We start from the raw sequence: 19775 nt of genomic DNA, 5'->3' as shown, positions 1-19775 counted from the left end.
CTCCAGCCATTTTTTGCAGAGGCTTCGGAGACCACCCTGCTTCCAAAAGTTAAAGTCTGCCCTCCAACTGTAGCCAGGCTGAACCCTGGAGACATTGCCCAAAGATAAGCAGGGGTCAGGAAAGGAAATAGAAGTGTTAGGGGAATAGGGTGTGTTGAGTTTTACAATGCTTTTGTTTGTTGTTTAGCCGCTAAGTCCTATGGGACTCTCTTGCAACCCATGGACTACAGCCCGCTAGGCTCCTCTGTCCATGGAATGTCGAGGCGAAAATACTGGAGTGGGTTGCCATTTCCTTCTCCATATAGTATTTGTTAGGTTACAGAAGTAACCTGAAAATGCCAAGAGGAAGGTAAAAAGCATTCATAACCCAGTTAATAGTAATAAACATTTTTAGTGTGTTTCTGGTGTTTCTTTCTGTGAGAATTCTGCATATATTCAATTTTAACAACCTGTCATTATCCTGTTTTGCCCACCTGATAGATGGGCCAGAGGCAAAGGCCATCATCCAGATGTTCTGGGTGGAAGTCTCTGAGGATGGAGCTTGTAGACTGAAATTGGGGTGTATTCATGGAAAAATAGCCTGCATCCTGATTGAAGCACTGTTTTTGTCATCCTGATTTAGATCAAAATGACTAAAAATTTACATCTAATGTCACATTTTTACTTGAAATATTCTGACCTTTATTGCCTTTGTTGCTTGCAGCATAAGCGTGTTTCACACTCAGACATTTTCAGGTGCCATATTTTCTGAAAACGTATTTTAACAGAAAGCATTGCAGTGAGCATCATTATCACAGTGAAGTACTTTTCAGTTAGTTGTTTTTATGTCACAAAAAGGGCATTAAAGGAAACTGAGACTTTGCCCAAAGCAGGTTGGAGATCCTGCAGCTGTCACCACTAAAGGGCCTGTTCTCTTACGGTCCCTGAATGGCTTGAATGGCTTTATTCCTGTTCTTTAATGTCCCAGGAAGTGGGGAATGGCAGAGAAAGCAACTTAGCTGTAAACTGTGCTCTTTGCTTTTCCAAGCACAGTTGCTTGAGTTTCAGATACTAGCATTCAAAATGTCCCCTTCTTTGCAAACAAGGCATGTTTGGAGGTTGATTAAATGAGGCTTCCTTCTTAGAAGTCTTTTCACTTGGTGTACAATTCACGTCTTTGTCCTTGAAGCTATAATTCCTGAATTTGGTACTTGTCTTTTTGTGTGTGTGCATGGCACCTGAAAATTTAGTCAAAGCTGGAAGAGGCCCTCAACCTGGCAACAGAATTCCAGAATTCCCTGCAAGAATTTATCAACTGGCTCACTCTAGCGGAGCAGAGTTTAAACATCGCTTCTCCTCCCAGCCTGATTCTAAACACCGTCCTTTCCCAGATAGAGGAGCATAAGGTAACAATGGCATTACAATGCCGCCTTCCTTTTGCAAGTACCAATTGAAAGTGATGCTCCTCAATCTTAGCTCCAGTCTAAAAACAGCAATATTTTCTCCTCAGGTGTTTGCTAATGAAGTAAATGCCCATCGAGACCAGATCATTGAGCTGGATCAAACCGGCAATCAGTTAAAGTTCCTTAGCCAAAAACAGGACGTTGTTTTGATCAAAAATTTGCTGGTTAGCGTCCAGTCTCGATGGGAGAAGGTTGTCCAGCGATCTATTGAAAGAGGGCGATCGCTGGATGATGCCAGAAAGCGGGCAAAACAAGTAAGTTGTGAAAGAAAGATACCAATTTACTGAAAAACCTTGGACTTCACGTGTTGAGTTGAGATAAAAGTGCTGTGTTGTGTGCATGTTCATTCCTGTTATAACTTATTTCTTCAATAATTTCAGTTCCATGAAGCTTGGAAAAAGCTGATTGATTGGCTGGAAGACGCGGAAAGTCACCTCGACTCAGAACTGGAGATATCCAACGACCCAGACAAAATTAAACTTCAGCTCTCCAAACATAAGGTGCATTGGCTCACTGCTCTTCATTCCTGAGCTTGGGATTCACTGACATTTGTAGCTTGCTAAAAAAAGGAAAAGCTAAAACTTTTAGCTTGCTGAAAGAAAACTAATCAGTTAGTGTTAAACAGTTAAAATCATAGAGCCAGCCTTCCATTTTGCATGTAGACAGTGTCTAACCATAACAACTGCTTATTTTAAATAAGAGTTCAAACAAAGTGACTGTGGGAGTAGCCAGCTAAAACTGTGGGCTTTTAGAAAAAGTCATGATCTGGTGTATGTGGCACAAACAGAACCTCACCAATTTCTTCAGGGTAAGCTGTTGTTAATTTTAAGACATAGTGACATTCATACTGTATCTGGTTACCACCTGAAAACTCAGTGTCATCTGACTTTCAGCATTTTTTTTTTTTCTTTTCTGAAAACAGGAGTTCCAGAAAACTCTTGGTGGCAAACAGCCTGTATATGACACTACAATTAGAACAGGCAGAGCCCTGAAAGAGAAGACGTTGCTCCCTGATGACACTCAGAAACTGGACAACTTACTGGGAGAAGTCAGAGACAAGTGGGATACTGTTTGTGGCAAGTCTGTGGAGAGGTGAGCATGAATGTCCCCTTTGTGGGTCTCTGTGTTGTCCCCCAAAAGTAACCAGGAGACAGTACCAGATTCTGTAAAAATGATAATGAAGCTAACACATCAGTAACAGTAGCATCTTGGTATTTCCAATTAATTGAGTGATGAATTATGAAGTAATTTGAGGAAAATATATTAAAATTATCTTACTTAAACTTGAAACTTACTGTATTACAAAGAGAGAAGCCTATAAAATTAAGCCAACAATAGTATTATTAGAGCTATAAATATATGTAAATCGCCAATTTGTAATGCCAGAATCCTGGCCCAGGAATGCCAGGTTTTGAATGTTCTTCAAAAACCTCTGATATAGTATCTCCTTTAACCACCATGAGACTCAGTCATCCTTATAACAACCACTGAGGTGGGAGTACTCTCCTCCCCCTTTTACAGATCAGAAAAGAGTCATGAAGAGGTTTCTTGACTCCCCCATGCTCACTCAGCTGCTAAGTGACAGAGCTGAGATTTAGTTCTAAAAGTTGTACTTTTATCCACTTGTACCCACTATGCTATGTAAGCATTATGATAACTCTTTATTATTTGTACTCCCAATTTTTCAGATGAGGTGACTGAGTTTCAAAGAGGTAAAGAGACAGCCTAGAGTCTCATAACAGATGGAGAGTTAGGAGTTGAACTGCTGGCCCCAGGCCATTAACAGAATCGTCCCCCTCTCCTGGAGTGGTGTAATGTAAATAAAAAGACCTTGGGTCGTAGGGTTTGTGTATGTGTATAGCAGCTGGACTCTTGAGATCCCAGAAGTGCATCTCTACCTGTCACCTGTACCGTGCTTAATCCATTTTTGAGAGTGGTTTACCTAAACATACCTACATATCTCTTAGTCACTTTTTACAATATTTTTAACTGTTCTAACACAGTGGTCTCTAGATAGAGTTCAAGCAGTATTCCCTTTCAACGGCCAGAACTGTGGGCCATTCATAAAAGGATCATTAAAATTAGTGAGGCTTATGTGCTTGTCTCAGGCAGCACAAGCTGGAGGAGGCCCTGCTGTTTTCCGGCCAATTCATGGACGCCCTGCAGGCCTTGGTTGACTGGTTGTACAAGGTGGAGCCACAGCTGGCTGAGGACCAGCCTGTCCACGGAGACCTGGACCTCGTCATGAACCTCATGGATGCCCACAAGGTGAGGGGTGAGATCTGGGCTGTGTGGAGGGCGAAGCCATCGGGTCCCCCATCCCTGTGTGCCTTCTCCTGCTGCCCTCCTAGGGCTTCCCTAGAAAGGAAGGCGGAAAGAGCCTGTGTCTCTGCTTGTCGGAGAGGCGTCTCCTTGCTCTGTGTGTTTAAACAAACTGCTGCCGGGATTCTGCATCAGTCACAAAGAATTGACCAAAGTTGGTTTGATTCAGATGTGCCGATGTGTAAGCTTCATTTTGAGGTTCCCTCCCACTTCCTGTTTATATGTCTCAATTGAATCTTATATGTCTCAGTTGAATCAAATTGGATTTAAATTCAGGAGACCCTCAAGATATCCATTTTCCACTGGTTCTTACAATGAAAATGAGTGCTTTTTCAACTGCTTGTGAACCTGGAAAGCTAGCACCGTGCATACCAACATTTAGTACCTACACCTATATGTTGAACTGCATACTGCTCTCCTGCTTCAGCATCAAGCATTCAGCTTTACCTTGAAATTATACCAGATTTTTATGTACATGGCAGGTGCGCTCTTACCAAGAGGGAAAAGAGAGGGGAGGGATAAATTGGATGATTGGGGTTGACATATACATACTACCATATCTAAAATAGATAGCTAACAATCTACTGAATAACACAGGGAACTCTACTCAATACTCTGTAGTAACTTATATGGGAAAAGAATCTGAAAATGAGTGGATGAATGTGTATGTATAACTGGTGCACTTTGCTGTACGGCAGAAACTAACGTAACAGGGACTTCCCTGGTGGTTCAGGGGTTAAGACTCTGTGCTTCCTATGCAGGGAATGCGGGTTTGATCCCTGACCAGGAAACTAACATCCAACATGCAGCATGGTGTGGCCCCAAAAAAGAAACTAACCCAACATTGTAAATCAACTATACTCCAATAAAAGTCAATTTTAAAAGTCCCACAGTTCTGGAGAGGTTAGCATAGCATGGTCCCTGTATCACAGGTGAGGAAGCTGGGACTGCAGTTAAGCAGCTTATCCAAAGTCACATGGCCTCATTCGGACCCGCGTCCTGTGATGCTTCTTTTTCACTTGTGGTCCCACCTCCATATTTGCATGAAAGACACACAATTAGAACCTATCAAAGGAGAATTGAAGGAAAGGACTACTTTCTCTTTGGTTTTACTTCTTGAATTCAAAATGTTTGTGAGACGAACTAATTCTCCTATTTTCCAGGTTTTCCAGAAGGAACTGGGAAAGCGAACAGGAACCGTTCAGGTCCTGAAGCGATCAGGCCGGGAACTGATAGAGAACAGTCGAGATGACACCACTTGGGTGAAGGGGCAGCTCCAGGAGCTGAGCACTCGCTGGGACACCGTGTGCAAACTCTCCGTCTGCAAACAGAGCCGGCTGGAGCAGGCCTTGAAGCAGGTCAGACAGCACCGGGGGGCCTGAGCAAAGCCAGTCTGGCCTCTTTGTCAGGATCGGTTCCGGCCAGTCTCACAAGGAGTCAAAAATTGATGTTCTAGATGTTCTACAAGAACATTTAGCATGTCTGTATTAGAGAAATCATGACTCCAGTTGATTTTCAAAGTAGCACAGATGAAAAATGACCTTTGGGGGCTTCAGTAGAGCCTCTAGGTGCCTGTGATAGGCCAGTGAGTTCAGGCCAGACCCCTCTCTGGCTGCCTTGTCTGGGACCTCAACAGAGGTCCCAGAGGCTCTGGGCTTGGTTGGTTACTCTGTTGGTTACTCCCAACAGAGAGGCTCAGGCTCTTGTGCTTGGTTATTTCAGGCAGAAGAGTTTCGGGACACAATCCACATGCTTCTGGAGTGGCTTTCTGAAGCTGAGCAGACGCTACGCTTTCGGGGAGCGCTTCCCGATGACACGGAAGCTCTGCAGTCTCTCATTGACACTCACAAGGTAATCCATCTCAGGGTGTGGGGCCCCACACTGCCCACAAGGGGAAATGACATGTGGGTTTTCTGACCCCCTAGAGACCACTCATCCTCTCGTCTTTTGCAAAAGCGGCACATGCAGGTTATAAGCAAGTCAGAGAGCTGGTGTTAGTACCAGAGGAAAACATGGGCTGCTCTAGCTTTACGAACACCCCACCCCCACCCCTCCGCATACACCTTGCGTGGCTTTCCTCCCTGACCAGCTCCAAGCCTGCTCTGTGCCCCCGGAGCTGCTCAGCAGGCTGCAGGGCATAATGTGGTGTCTGGGGCCTGCCTCAGTGTGACTGTTCTAAGGAGATGGGAAGTGTTTCCTTTTTTAATTTTTGTATTTCCCACCTAGAGATTTTACTCTTGGTTTTGTGATTGCATTGTGTTAGGTATTGTTAAAACATTGCAGTGTTTTGTAGCTGTCACTATTTTTGTCCAGTACCGTTTACACATATGGAAATGAATATAAACAGGAATTTGTAAAAAGAGGGAGTGCTCAGGAAGGAGGTCAGCTTCTGTGCTTCTAGTCCTTACCATTCGTTCACTGAAAATCATTCTATAAGTCCCTTACTTTCCCACACCTGTGAGAACTGGAAAGAAAATGCCAGAGACACCTAAATACATACTTTAGAGGTCTGTGTCAACACAGTTAAAAAAAACACTGAAGTGGTTTTCTCCTCTCAGTCTAAACTAACAGTGCTGCTAGAGTAGGTTTAAGGTTTCAAATCCTGTTTGTTTAGGAATTCATGAAGAAAGTGGAAGAAAAGCGAGTGGATGTTAACACAGCAGTGGCCATGGGAGAAGTCATCCTGGCGGTCTGCCATCCTGACTGCATCACCACCATCAAGCACTGGATCACCATCATCCGGGCACGCTTTGAGGAGGTGAGTCCCTGGGTTTACAGGAAGACCACAAGTGTCCCATCCCCCATGTAAGGAATCTTTCACTCACTCTGAATAGCTCAACAGGAGTCAGGTTATTAGCATTTTAGCAGTGACTGTTTTCTTGATAATGTGCAGAAACCTGAAAGGACGGTGTTGATATTGTAACACGTTCCTTGATGACGTCCAGTGGACACATGCCGTGCCCTTTCCTCCTTCCAGGGACCTTCTGTGTCTAAGACCGTGTGCTGCATTTGTTTTCAGGGGAACTGACTTCTTATTCCAGCTCTGTCTCTGGAGCAAGAGTGAGGCCTCTTGACTGCTTGGGTGGTCTTTTCCCTAAAAGTCATTGTTAGGCTCACACAAAAAGGGGCTTTGAAAATAAGGAATGTGCTTGACTGAGAGCCAGCGGGTCCCCTCCCCCGCAGGTCCTGACGTGGGCTAAGCAGCACCAGCAGCGCCTCGAAGCTGCCCTGTCGGAACTGGTGGCGAACGCCGAGCTCTTAGAAGAACTTCTGGCATGGATCCAGTGGGCCGAGACCACCCTCATTCAACGGGATCAGGATCCAATCCCTCAGAACATCGACCGAGTGAAAGCCCTTATTGCTGAGCACCAGGTACCCCCACCCCGTCCTGTGGTCATAGGTTTCCCGCGTGGCTCATGGAGCCCATTTCCTTTGCTCTGTGCATCCGTGTTTTAATGGCTGCTGAACATATTCCTGCAGACTTACCAGCTTAAAACGTGCTTACTCTCTCGCAGTTTTCGTGGGGCGGGGGTCCGCGCATGAGTTAGCTGGGTCTGTTGACTATTGGTTTCTATTGACTAGCCTCTGCACCATGGTCCCATTACCTGGGACCTATCCCATCACACCTGGATTCAGAAATATTTATTACATGAACCCAGAGATGGGGCAGACAACACACCGAACTAAACTGAATGGAGGAAAACTCTTGAGTTATCTTCATATACCATATATTCTTAGTAGACAAATACTTGTTAACCATGGTTAAAACCATGGTTTTTAGCCATGATACCTTACACTGAAACAAGTATAGCTCTCGCTTAGTAATGCCCTGGGTGTGAATTCTTTCAGCAGATATGATTAACCTTGCCCTGTGCTTCCCTTGAAGTTCACCTACACTGACCCCTCTTCTCCTGAGTAAGAGTATCTTCTTGCATCAAGGCCAGTCCCTCGCCCGTCTGCTCCCACCCCTCATTCCTTACGCCTTCCAGCTCCCATCTTTCTCCCCCGCCCGCCTCCACCACCACCGTCTGTCTGACCATTGCTGCTCAGTCTTCTTAGCCAGTTTCTCTTCCTTTGTTATTGGTTAGTCGCTAAGTTATGTCCAGCTCTTTTGTGACCCCATGGACTAAGGCCCTGGGCTCCTCTGTCCATGGGATTTCCCAGGCAAGAACACTGGAGTGGGTGGCCGTTTTTTTCTCCAGTGATCAAACCGATGTCTCCTGCATTAGCAGTGGGTTCTGTACCACTGAGCCACCAGGGAAGCCCTCTTCTTCCTTTATGCACTTGTTAAGGTTGCTGTTCCCTAAAGTTCCATTCTTAACCCTCTTCTCACACCCAAGGTATTTAGCCTTCACCTTCAGCCAGCACCTGTACACCAAGGGTTTCCATATCTCCTGCCTCATCTGCACACACAGGAAGCCAGAAACAGCTCTGAAACTTCACCGCAGCCTTGCTTCCTGGCCCTGGCCCTAACCCCCCTTCCCTCCACACTGCCTCCTCGCTCCTCATCCACTCAGTCACCCAACACAGAAGCCTGTGCTGTGGGTCTGGGATTTCTTCTCTTTCTGTAGCCCTACATTTAGCTGGTTGTTGGGTCTTATCTGTTCTACCTTCAGAATGCTGCGTGGCGGCTCCTCTCCTGCCCTGGCTTAGGCCCTCACTGTGTTTTGCCTCAGTTACTGCATTAGGTTCCTAACTTCTGTGCCACTCCACCCAGCTCCCTATCTTATGTCCTGCCTCCTACACTGAGGCCAGAGCGATAGCTCTAAGACAGAGATCTGTTGGTGTCTCTTTTCTGGATCAAAATCCTTCAGTTGCCCACCCACTTGTAACCCCCTTGCCAATTGCTTTCAGAATAAAATCCCAGTCCGTCAGCCTGACACAAGGCCTCCCTGGACCTTTGTGCTGCCTGCCTCTCCAGCTGTCCCTCTTGCTCCACCTCTGATGGCATCCTCAGTTCAGCCAGTCATCAGGGCCCTGGTTCACTCCACTCAGGCTTCCGTGGGACCGCCTTGCCCCCAGTCTTTGGCTCATTGCTCAGCACACAGCTCAGGCACCAGCCTCCAGGCAGCCTTCCTGCCCAACTTGGGCTGTGTGTGCCCATCCTAGGCCTGCTTTGGGGACCTGGGTACCACTCATTGCTCTGCCTGGCCTGGTTTCCTCACTCAGCCATGAGCTTCTGATACTCAGAGTCATGTCTTATTCTTTCAGGTCTCCAGTACTTGATGATGTGCCTCACTCATCATATTTCTTGAAAGGAGTGGGGCCATGTTTAAAGGCATCTCTAGTGATCCATATGTAGCAGGCTTAGCCCTTTTAGTAAGAAGTTGCCTATTTCTGTCTTAGTCCAAAAAACCCTCAACTCTCTCTTGTTTTGTGTTCACCAGACGTTTATGGAGGAGATGACTCGCAAGCAGCCTGATGTGGACCGGGTCACCAAGACGTACAAGAGGAAGATCCTAGAGCCAGCCCATGCGCCTTTCATGGAGAAGTCCCGCGGCGGCAGCAGTACGTGGTGCCCTTGGGCAGGAGGCGTCCTTCCTGCTCACTGAGGATGAGCATTTCAAAAACCATATGGGATTGGAATGAAAATCTGTTTTTGAAACTCACTTTTCTTAGACAGTAGCTAGACTCCAGTTTTTTGAATTGGTATGAAATTTGGGGGTGGCTAAACTGGTTCATTTGTAGCAGCCTTCTGATTATTTTAGTCATCAGTGCTGACTGTTTACATTGGTTCACAGTAGTTTCTTCCTAAAATAAGTTGGTGCCTGTAGAACTATTGTGTTTCCTTTGTCCGCAGAGTGGGGCGGAACCGACTGAAAATGTGAGACAGGTACTTGCTGGCTAGGGGAGAGCAGCAGTCGTTTCTGCTTCCGTGCCTCAGTGCGGCCAGGGCCCGAGTTTCCTTCCTCAGTTACTGACCGGATGTCATTGTGCAGATCCTTTAGGTTCAGCCAGATGGTACCTTCTCATTGTGAATGGACAAAACCAGCTTTTCTAATCTCATGATTATTTTTCCTTTCAGGGAAGTCCTTGAGTCAGCCTGCGCCTCCTCCCATGCCAATCCTCTCACAGTCTGAAGCAAAAAATCCACGGATCAACCAGCTCTCCGGGCGCTGGCAGCAGGTGTGGCTGTTGGCGCTGGAGCGGCAGCGGAAGCTGAACGACGCTTTGGACCGGCTGGAGGAGGTGAGGCCCCGCCGGGCAGCCGTCCCTGGAGGGAAGTGACTTATCAAAACACAGCCCTTCGGAGGCTCTGGGTACTGACCCGTGTGCCTTGACCTACTACTTCTGCAGGAGGAGCAACAGAGCAGTGTAGGCCAGGACTCAGTCCTGCAGGCCCCGTGGGAGAAAAGACCCATGTGAGGAAGCTAACAGCTGACGGGCTGTAGCACTGGTCCTGGAAAGCAGGCTGTCAGCCAGTCCAGGCGGGTCCGGCCTGTGGCGCCATCCTCCTTAGCGCCTGGCCATGGTTGAGAATCAGGAGCCCAACTTGGCAAAGTTACCGCCAGGTGTGGAGCATCTCATAAAAATGACTGTTACTGAGCCCTTTTTGTAAAGATATAAACTCCCCAATTATGAAATGAGCAGTTTTTTTATAATCCTGTTATTTGTCGATTCTTCAGTAGATTATAAAAAGCAAATCTATTTTGAAGTATCATTAACTGGTCTGAAAAATATAGTACTTCACTTCCTAGTTTCTAAAACAAATTTCTAATATCTTTTATATTTTTTCATTTGTGCATATCAAAGCAGCTATGCCCAGAAGTGAGTGTTCTGTGTTTTTTGTTGTTATTTCTGTAGATCCAGTTGAGTTTTCAGCATTTTTGGTTTTGGCTTTTTCTTTTTTTCCCCCATTCCTTCCAACTTTGGAGTTTGAAAGACCAGGGGGAAAACCACTGCACTGTTTTAAGTCATCCTGAGTCCGTGTCACTGGCATAGTGCAAGCAGCCCAGCATCACTTTGTCCACTGCACAGGCCCGCCGCTGTCCACCAGGACCAAATACTCACAGTGGGAATCAGAGGGCAGTTCACTCCCTCTGGCGCCATCCCAAAGAAACACCACATAAGTGGGGCACACTGAGGACTTCTCTTCTGGGATAGAATCCATTCTTTTACATCTGAGGGGATGATCCTTTGAAAAAATGCCAAGGGAAAGCAAGGCCGACCCCACCCACTCTTGTTCTGCGTTCTCTGTATCTTCCATGGTGGTTGTTGAGTTACTGTTTCTCTCACTGCTCCATTTTACCGCAGCTCATGTAAACAATCATGGCTTTAAGTGAAGGAGCCAATGTGCCTTCACAAAAGAGGCAACACAGAGATTTCATTGTTGGTCCCCTGAAAAGGCCCGCATGGCTTTGCTGGATGTCTGAAAGTTTGGGTATGCTCTGGGCAGGTTTGAAGGCCAAAACAGTAGGTCTTGTTGATGCCTCTGATCTCTGTCTAGTTGAAGGAATTTGCCAACTTTGACTTCGATGTCTGGAGGAAAAAGTATATGCGCTGGATGAATCACAAAAAGTCTCGGGTGATGGATTTCTTCCGGCGAATTGACAAGGACCAGGATGGGAAGATAACCCGTCAGGAGTTTATCGATGGCATTCTAGCATCCAGTGAGTCCAGTCACAATTCCAAACCCAGGTCACACCTAGATTCCTTGCACTTGCTTTGTCGAAGCAGGCTATATTTCTGGCTAAGCAGTCTTTCTTAAGTGAAAGCTGAAGTCTTAGAGAAGAAGTAATGTACCTGCTTACTAAAATTGGTCTATTGTTTTGATGGGGAGTCGGACCTCATTTTGCTTAGAATTAAAACAAGCAGGTCTTATTTGACACATTATGGCAAGCAAAACACATTCAAGGTTTAGAAAAGGAGCTAACTATTGTGAATAATGAAGTTCTAAGTACAGGCAGACATTGGAGATATTGCAGGTTCACTTCCAGACCACCTTTATAAAGCAAATATTGGAATAGAGAGAACCATTAGACATTTTTGGTTTCCCAGTGATATAAAAGTTATGTTTATACTATACTGTAGTCTATTAAGTATTCAATAGTGTTATACCTTAAAAAATGATGTACATACCTTAATTTAAAAATAATTTATTGCTAAAATATGCTGACCATCATCTGCGCCTTTAGCAAGTCATTATCATTTTGCAGTAGTAACCTCAGAGATCATTGATCACAGATCACCATGAGAAATATAATAATAATAATAATGGAAATTTTGAAATATTGCAAGAATTACCAAAATATGACACAGAGAGATATGAAGTGATCATATACTGTTGGGAAAATGGTGCCAGTAAACTTGCTTGGCATAGATGGAGTTGGTGCAAACCTTAAATTTGTTTTAAAAAGAAGGGGATGATATCTGAAGCATAGTAAATGAGATCATATATTTTATAAGCTGTTACATAGATGCCAGAAACTGACATGAGATATGCCTATAAAATATTTTTTTTAAGTTTTTCACAATATCAGTTGTTCAATAGGAATTCAGATTTTTTTTTTTTTCTTCCAATTTTATTGAGATGTAAGTAGCATACAGCACTGTATAAGGTTAAGGTATACAGCATAATGATTTGATTTACATATATGAAGTAATTATCACAGTAAGTTTAGTGAACATCATTTCATATAGGTACAAATTTAAGACATAAAAAAATTACTTCTTGTGATGAGAACTCTTAGGGTTTACTCTCAACAGCTTTTATATGTGACATACAGCAGTGTTAATTATATTTATCATTTTGTTGTACAATACATCCCTCATAATGTCAGTTTCTGACATCTGTATAAAAGCTTACAAAATGTATGATCTCATGTATTTTTAGCAAAAGGAATAAGTGAGGCGTTTAGTTAAGTGACTTGCCCAGATCACAGAGCACATCTCACAGGTGTGCTGCTTCACATAGAGGCCCAAGAAGGCCTGTCTGGAGGTAATACCTGAGTTGAGACCTGAGTGATGGTAAGGATTCAGCCACATCAAGATTTCAGGGGAGAGACAGAGGCAGAACCGCAGCAGGTACAAAGTGCTGAGAGGAGAATGAACTTAGCAGGTTCTCAGAGGTTAACATGGCTGGAGTGTCGTGACCTCAGAATTGGTAAGATGTAAAGTTGGAAAGGTAGAAAACAACTATTAATGTGGGGCGTTGTTGGCCATCATGAAGGGATCAGATCTTATTCTAGAGACAGTGGGCCGCCAGCAGAGATTTCCATCTGAGAGACAGTGTAGTTCACTTTATGTCTTAAGAAGTCACTCTGGTTACTGTAACATTCACAGCTTGGAAAGCAGTTGTGAAGAACCCAAAGCAATAATCTAAATGTAGAAAAACTTCACCCTGTTTATTCCAGATTGTTTGTCTCCTGAAATAATCTAAATATCCAACCTATCGATAGTGGAGTGAATAAGTATATTCTGAAGTTCAGTGGTAGGTCTCTGGTTTTAAATTGCATAGGAGGTTGGGAGGGTTATGAGTCTATTAGCAAAAATGCCAAAAACTGAGTGTGTTCTGGGGCATGCTCTGAGTGTGCCATAATATATTTCGGGGTGATGTTTATCTTCTTTGTAACTTTTTGTATTTTCTAAGTTTTCTAAAGGGATCATGTACTGGTTTTCAGGGAAAAAAAAGACAAATTCTTTTAAAGAAGTATTTATATAACCTCCAACCAGCCAAGTAAGCCTTTTCTCTTAGTTAATGTTCCAAAATGTGATTAATTTTCCTCCAGAGTTCCCTACTACCAAGTTAGAGATGACTGCCGTTGCTGACATTTTTGACCGAGATGGGGATGGTTATATTGATTACTATGAATTCGTGGCTGCTCTCCATCCCAACAAGGATGCTTATCGACCAACAACTGATGCAGATAAAATTGAAGACGAGGTACGAGAAATAATTGTATTTTGAGTACATTTTTGATGACATGTTGCTACTGTCCTGAATTTGGTCGGGTGCAATTGCCATATCAGCCCTTCATCATGTCTGTTGGGAGGTGATTATCTGGAGTTCTGTTTGGGGATCCCCTGTTGGATGGTGGAGCCCCCGTGGGTCTCCAGCTATCAAGCTGTGGTTCTGTCTCGATGAATTCACTCACATGAGTCACCTCTATGTGGTGCTCTGCAGTTTCGGAGAACCTCTCCAGGGCACCACATTTCCTAGGACAGACTCTGCTTCAGGGTCCAGAGGAGCATTTTCATATGTAGCATTTAAGGGTTGAAACATAGTGTTTAAGATGTATACCCACCAACCTCTCTGCCTATTTAAGAACTGTATCACATTGAAAACTGCATCACCCTAAAAAGTATGAATTCATTAGGAGCTCATAGAATTGATCCTGAGATGAGGGAAGCAATGGGCCTTGTCTGGGGAGTGGCCCAGAGCACCCCAGGGCCAGGCTCCTAGGTAGAGATTTAAATCAACTCATAATTTGCTGTTAATTAGTCAGTTAATATTGATGCATGCATATTAGCACATTTCTCTGAGGGATTTTTGAAGCAAGATGGAAGAATGTGTTGTATCATTACTGGTGAATTTCCTTTATATTCAGCATCTAACCGAGTCTCCATGAGACTCATGATAAACGATAAATGCATGTGTTAAAAGCCTGGAATTCCTAAAAATATGTAATGAAGAGCTTCTCTGATGACATGTAAAGATCTTTGTTTCTTTGAAGAGGGAGTCTTGCTTTATCCCTTACACTTTTCTTTTTGTTTTAATTCACTACTAATAGGTCACAAGACAAGTGGCTCAGTGCAAATGTGCTAAAAGGTTTCAGGTGGAGCAGATTGGAGAGAATAAATACCGGGTAAGAAAGAGAAAACCAGTCCTTCGTGGTGGTCATTCCTTCTGTGCGGCCCTTACAGGAAAGAGCCTGACACACGACAGATGGGTGACCCCAGCTTCCCGCTCACGTTGCTTGGAGGACCAGAGCCAGTGGGACTTGACATGCAGTGTCTGGCCCTCATCTCCGCAGGTGCAAGGTGTCAGGTGTCCTGTGGGCTAAGATTCAGAGCCCCACATAGTTGCATCTGGAAAATAGTGCCCTATTTGGTCCACAATTGCTTGTATGAGATCCAATAGAGGAGACATTTCAGAGCCCTCTCTTCACTACTGAACAGGTCTTTGTGGACGTGGAGGCACCTTTACCATAAGATAAGGAACCAGCTATCTAATGACTGGCCATTGCCCCCAAGGAGCTGGTCGTCATAGCCCATGTGGCTCAGAGGCTCAGGGCTAGAAGAGCTGTGTTCAGGCTCCACAGGACTCTCAGCCCGCTCAGTAGTCTTCTGCAGAAAGCCGTGCCCAGTAAGGCCATAAACGACAGTGAGCTATGCTGTGTTTTAGCTTCGTTTGGGGCCAGGTGGGGACGTAAAAAGAATCTATGACAGGATTCCTAAAATGTACTCAGCAGTATGTCAGGATTCTCTAAGGTCCTAAGGTAGATCTAGGATTGGCAAAGAGGATTTAGGTGGCCATTTCAGATGACAGAGTGACATGCAGCCGGTTAGGAGCACGAAAATGAGATTCGTGGGAACGTCAGAACTGTCTTCAAGGTTCAGCAGAGCCACGGTGCTGCTCTGAGCCAGGGAGCAGAGTGTCACGTGGCTCTGCCTTAGATCCAGCCCAAGCTTTGGGTTATAATAAGGCTCCAAGCAGTCTTACCCTGGTCTGTTGGGTTTTGTTTTGTTTTAATTACCTGTGAGAGAGATGAATTAACAGTAGCAACATAGAGTGCAAAAGTTAGGTCTTCTTAGCTTGTAAAACCACATCCCTGAGTCTGCCCTGAGTCTGAAGCTGGATAAGAATATGGTCAGTATGTATTGTTCTTGAAACCATTAACATGACTATGTGATTTTCATTCCTTAGTGTTAATTTGACAAAATGTTCTCTGTTTTGTTTTTTTTTTTTTCCTTCCATTTCCTCCATCCTTTACTCTTAACTGTCTATAGTTCTTCCTCGGCAATCAGGTACAGTGTGCCTTGCAAACATACTTTTTGGTGGAAATGGTCTGTGTGGCTAATGCTGCCTGTTCTTTGCTATGGGGAGAGGACATAATCTGAAGCATGCCTGGGTCACATCAGGTTGTCTTACCAAGCGGAGAAACTGCTAGCCGGGCAAGTGTTCTAAAGCTGTCTTCAAAGAAAAAGATACAAGTGTATATAATTTTCCATTCAAAATTTGATCAGCTAAAAACAATATTTTGCTGGGCTGCGTTACAAGTACATAGTATGGTTCCAGGGAAGTCAACTGTGATATCAGTCTATCCCACCTCTGAAAGAGCCCAGTCTTGTCCTTCTGTTTTGGAAGTCAGAATATCAGACAGCACAGTTCTGACTTATACCCAAGTCTTTTGACCATTAACACAGAATTTGTAATGCACATTAAGTCAGAAAAGTCTTGGGGTATTTAAGGTACTCAAGTCTGTTTAAATACCTTATTAATATTTTAGTTATTTGTACTTACATTTTATAATTGTAAGGTATGTGAGAAGTGTAGTGTGGAATCATACTTGGCTGTAGCCTGAAGTTTGCCAATTATGGCCAGCCAGTATGATCTAATGGGATCAAATTAGACTTGCAAAGAAGATTAAATGCTTTTGACTCTGCTTGGTAATTCTAACCTTTTAGATCTTTTTGAGGGCTCCGGGGTCCTATGTCTTTAAATGGAAGGAAGTTGCATGGGTAAAATTTGTCTTGTGAAATGAAATCAGAAACACTTGGTGGATTTGAGGCCTTCAATCAATGTTGAGTTCCAGGCACTGCCTTAACCACTAACTATAGTAACATTCTGGGCCAGTGGGAAGAACAAAGGATGGAAAGAAAATGAAAACAAGAACAGCCAAACTGACTTTAAATAAATCATTGCAGAAGAGTGGCAAGTAGCACCTAAAGGTCGGGCCTGTTTGCTAATGACTACATGTGGGTACAGGGCCCCTCTGAAGTGGCACCAATGTCCTCTACTCCACTGACCGGCAGAGGGTCAGAGGAGTCCATTCCAATGTGGGGAACAGAATTATGAAGTTCATTTTATACACGAGGCACCTGAGGCCTTAAGGACCACTGTGCCCACAGTCACGTGGGAAATACCAGAGCCATGACCCAGGTCACTGTAAGGGATTTCCCATTTAAGAGAAGGAAACAGAGCCTACTGTTGTCCCTAAGACTGTCCAGAGGTCCTTGCTTCCCTGGCAACCCTTCTCTGCCAGATTTGTGCTGCTCCCTGTTTGTGGAGATGTGCTAGTCCCGTCCACACTCATCGCTCTGGCCTCAGCTTCCCCAGCCACGTTGGCCTCTGGCTTGGGTAAACCTCCTTTTCCCCATAGCTCAGTAAAAGCAAGTTAGACTATTTCAGAGAGAGCTTTAGTAAGAAATTAAGGGGAAAAAGGAATGGAATCAGTGCAAATAGGCTGACAAATCATTTTGTCACATTGACGGGGCACAGTAATCTAAGAATATAGCTCAGCTTGGGGTTCATTCCTGATTGCCTCTGGGAGACACAGAGCTCCTTTCCTTCTGCCCTCACTTACCTAGAGAAGACCCCGTACCGTGACGCAAGCTGGCATTGCCCTCGGATCTGATGGAATCCTCGGTGCCTCCCTGCTCCCACTCACAGGGCCAGTGTCTGCGGGCAGCTTCCTTCCTGGGACAGGACGTTCTTTCCCTCACATTTCTGGTCCCCACTTCAGTGCTCCTCACACCACACCATGCTGTGGCTGCAGTCACTTTGTATAAAATCCTATAACCTGTGTGAGATGAAAGATGAAGGGTGATTTTTATTTTCAAAGATAAGGGCTTGGGTTGAGGGTGGTATTTTTTTCAATCACCTTGCCTGTATAAATTAACAGTGAACTTGAGTGAGTGCAAAGTCATATGGAGAATTACCACAAAAAAAACTGATTTTGAGAGAAGTTGATTATGGATCCTTCTCAAACATCCTTTCTGGCATTTTCAAATTTTGTGCCCTGTTTCAAAGTTATGGTTCTGCTTTTAACTTTGAAAATCTTAAGTGATTGAATTCTCCCCCCAACATTCTCTTTGAATTAAACAATTTTAGGAATTCCATTTCTCCAACCATATGTTTGATTTTTGTTTTGAGATCTCATGATTCTCTTCTGTTGCCTCTTTATTTTGGGAAGAGGATAATTTATGCGATAGGAAACTCCAAATGTTGATAGGGTTGGGAAGTTGGCATATTTGACAGGAAAAAAAGGAAAAATAAATATCAGAAAATCATGTTTGTTTTAATATCTCAAAATGATTGTTGAAAACTACTTACAGTCAGCATGGTAGGTTAAAATTTTAATTTCTTCAACTAAATTTTAGTATAAACACTAATCATTTGTTCAAATGAAGAAAATTTTCTGCTGGTGACAGTCACAATTAGAGAATATTTAAGGGTTTATTTCTAAAATGATGTGGAAAATCAGATTTCCTTCTAAGCTTTTAATAATGATGATGCTTTGCAAGGGTTTCCTTGAGACGTGAGATATTTGCTGTTTTCCATTTAACTTTTGAGCACACTGTATTCAGAGGCTGACATCTACCTCATAGCTACCTTTTCTTTTATGGAAAAAAAACTAGCTTAACAAAGAATTGTATTACTGGATTTTAATTTGGGCAGCGTCTTTGAAAGACTCAAAGTGAGCTAACGCCTTGTCTGTCCTCCAGCTTCCCCTTTGGGGCAGGGTCACAACCCTTGGAAAGTACGTCAAGACAATGGCCTTTAGCTTTTCCATATTTTAAGTTTTCTGTGAAAAATGCAAAATAGTGAGAGTTAAAATTCGCTCCAAACTGCGAACTTGTCACTCCATCTGAATACAGTCTGCTCCATTAGGGGCGTGTCGTCCGCCCTGCCCCCCAGCGCCCCGGCTCACCTGTATCCTTGGCCCTGCAGTTCGGGGACTCCCAGCAGCTGCGGCTGGTCCGCATCCTGCGCAGCACCGTGATGGTCCGCGTCGGCGGAGGGTGGATGGCCCTGGATGAGTTTCTCGTGAAAAACGACCCCTGCCGAGGTAAGAAGCCGTGCTCAGCATGTTACTTGTCAGCCACGCCCTCACCACTGGTCTTTCGTGATTCCAAAGGGTGCTTGCTGGTGGTGGGGTCTGTTTGGTGTCTGTTGTTAAGCTGCCCAGATGTCATCCCAGTTAGTCAGGGTGCCAGGGCAGACCAGGGGAGAGAGCAGGAGGGGTGGATGCTATTGAGGGAGACAGGTTTCTGGGAACGCAGTAAAAAGGAATTAGGAATTTATTGGTGTCATCAGATATTTCCGTGTGAGGTGTTACACTAACACCAGCCTGGAAAGGAGCCCTGAAAAGGCCTGTTGGCTCCCTGTTAGCGCTGCCGGTGACCTTGCCTGGAATTTGTGCGTCTGAAAGTCAGGGAGGGCACTAGGCCCCTCTGGGGAGGGGAGGACGGGGAGCGCCTTTAACCAGAAGGATGAGGAACACCTGGCAGTAGGCCTGGGCACTTGTCAGGCAGGAGTCACCTGAGTGGGCCTGTGAGGTCTCGGTCTGCTTCATCCTACAAAGGCCGGCACACCAGCCCAGAGGCCAGAGAGAACAGCCAGTTGAGTGTGAGCGATGGCGCCTGCCGCTGGAGGCGTGTGGGGCCGCGGCCAGTGGGAGATGGTCAGATCCCGGTCGTGCATCCCCTTCAGCTGCTCCTTCCCTCCCCTCTGTTAGCCAAGCTGCATGTGGGTACGCAGGGGCCTCCCCCTCTCTGCCAGTGTGTCTTTCTTGACCAGTTTCTGCGTTTCCTGCTGTTTTTTTGTGTTTATGTATTTTTTATTCTAGTGCACCACCCTGGGAGTAAAATAAAGCGCTCTGATTCCAGCTCTTCGATTTCCAGTCAGTCTCCCATAGGTTGGCTTTTAAGCTTTGTCCCTCTTACCCACGTCCCGGCCCGTTGAGAATGGCTTTGCTTTTTAAACTTTAGCATCTCTTGGCTCTGTGATACCTGCTGCCTTTATGAATGCTTCGAAATAGCCAAACCATAGCTCTTCTAACTATTGTA

The 19775-nt window shown here is 44.7% G+C and overlaps 1 protein-coding gene across 11 annotated transcripts in view; it reads left to right on the top strand.

The window, feature by feature from the left end:
• Window positions 1-19775, top strand: part of MACF1 (microtubule actin crosslinking factor 1) — a 333835-nt gene that overhangs the window by 302072 nt on the left and 11988 nt on the right. For 7 of the 11 annotated variants that reach the window (XM_061122312.1, XM_061122318.1, XM_061122311.1 and 4 more), the window contains 16 exons: window positions 1230-1385; window positions 1490-1696; window positions 1823-1942; window positions 2365-2534; window positions 3551-3710; window positions 4928-5122; window positions 5487-5615; window positions 6379-6522; window positions 6948-7136; window positions 9152-9272; window positions 9790-9953; window positions 11212-11374; window positions 13493-13647; window positions 14495-14569; window positions 15714-15731; window positions 18658-18775. In XM_061122312.1, the coding sequence (XP_060978295.1) occupies window positions 1230-1385; window positions 1490-1696; window positions 1823-1942; window positions 2365-2534; window positions 3551-3710; window positions 4928-5122; window positions 5487-5615; window positions 6379-6522; window positions 6948-7136; window positions 9152-9272; window positions 9790-9953; window positions 11212-11374; window positions 13493-13647; window positions 14495-14569; window positions 15714-15731; window positions 18658-18775 (2284 nt within the window). The remainder of the gene's footprint in view (window positions 1-1229; window positions 1386-1489; window positions 1697-1822; window positions 1943-2364; window positions 2535-3550; window positions 3711-4927; window positions 5123-5486; window positions 5616-6378; window positions 6523-6947; window positions 7137-9151; window positions 9273-9789; window positions 9954-11211; window positions 11375-13492; window positions 13648-14494; window positions 14570-15713; window positions 15732-18657; window positions 18776-19775) is intronic. The other 4 variants (XM_061122317.1, XM_061122316.1, XM_061122314.1 and 1 more) reach the window with 1 other exon arrangement.

The sequence above is a fragment of the Dama dama genome, chromosome 20, assembly GCF_033118175.1.
Source record: "Dama dama isolate Ldn47 chromosome 20, ASM3311817v1, whole genome shotgun sequence".
Classification (NCBI taxonomy): Eukaryota; Metazoa; Chordata; class Mammalia; order Artiodactyla; family Cervidae; genus Dama; species Dama dama.
Note: the sequence above shows the minus strand (reverse complement) of the source record. Positions and strands in the feature narration are given on the sequence as shown.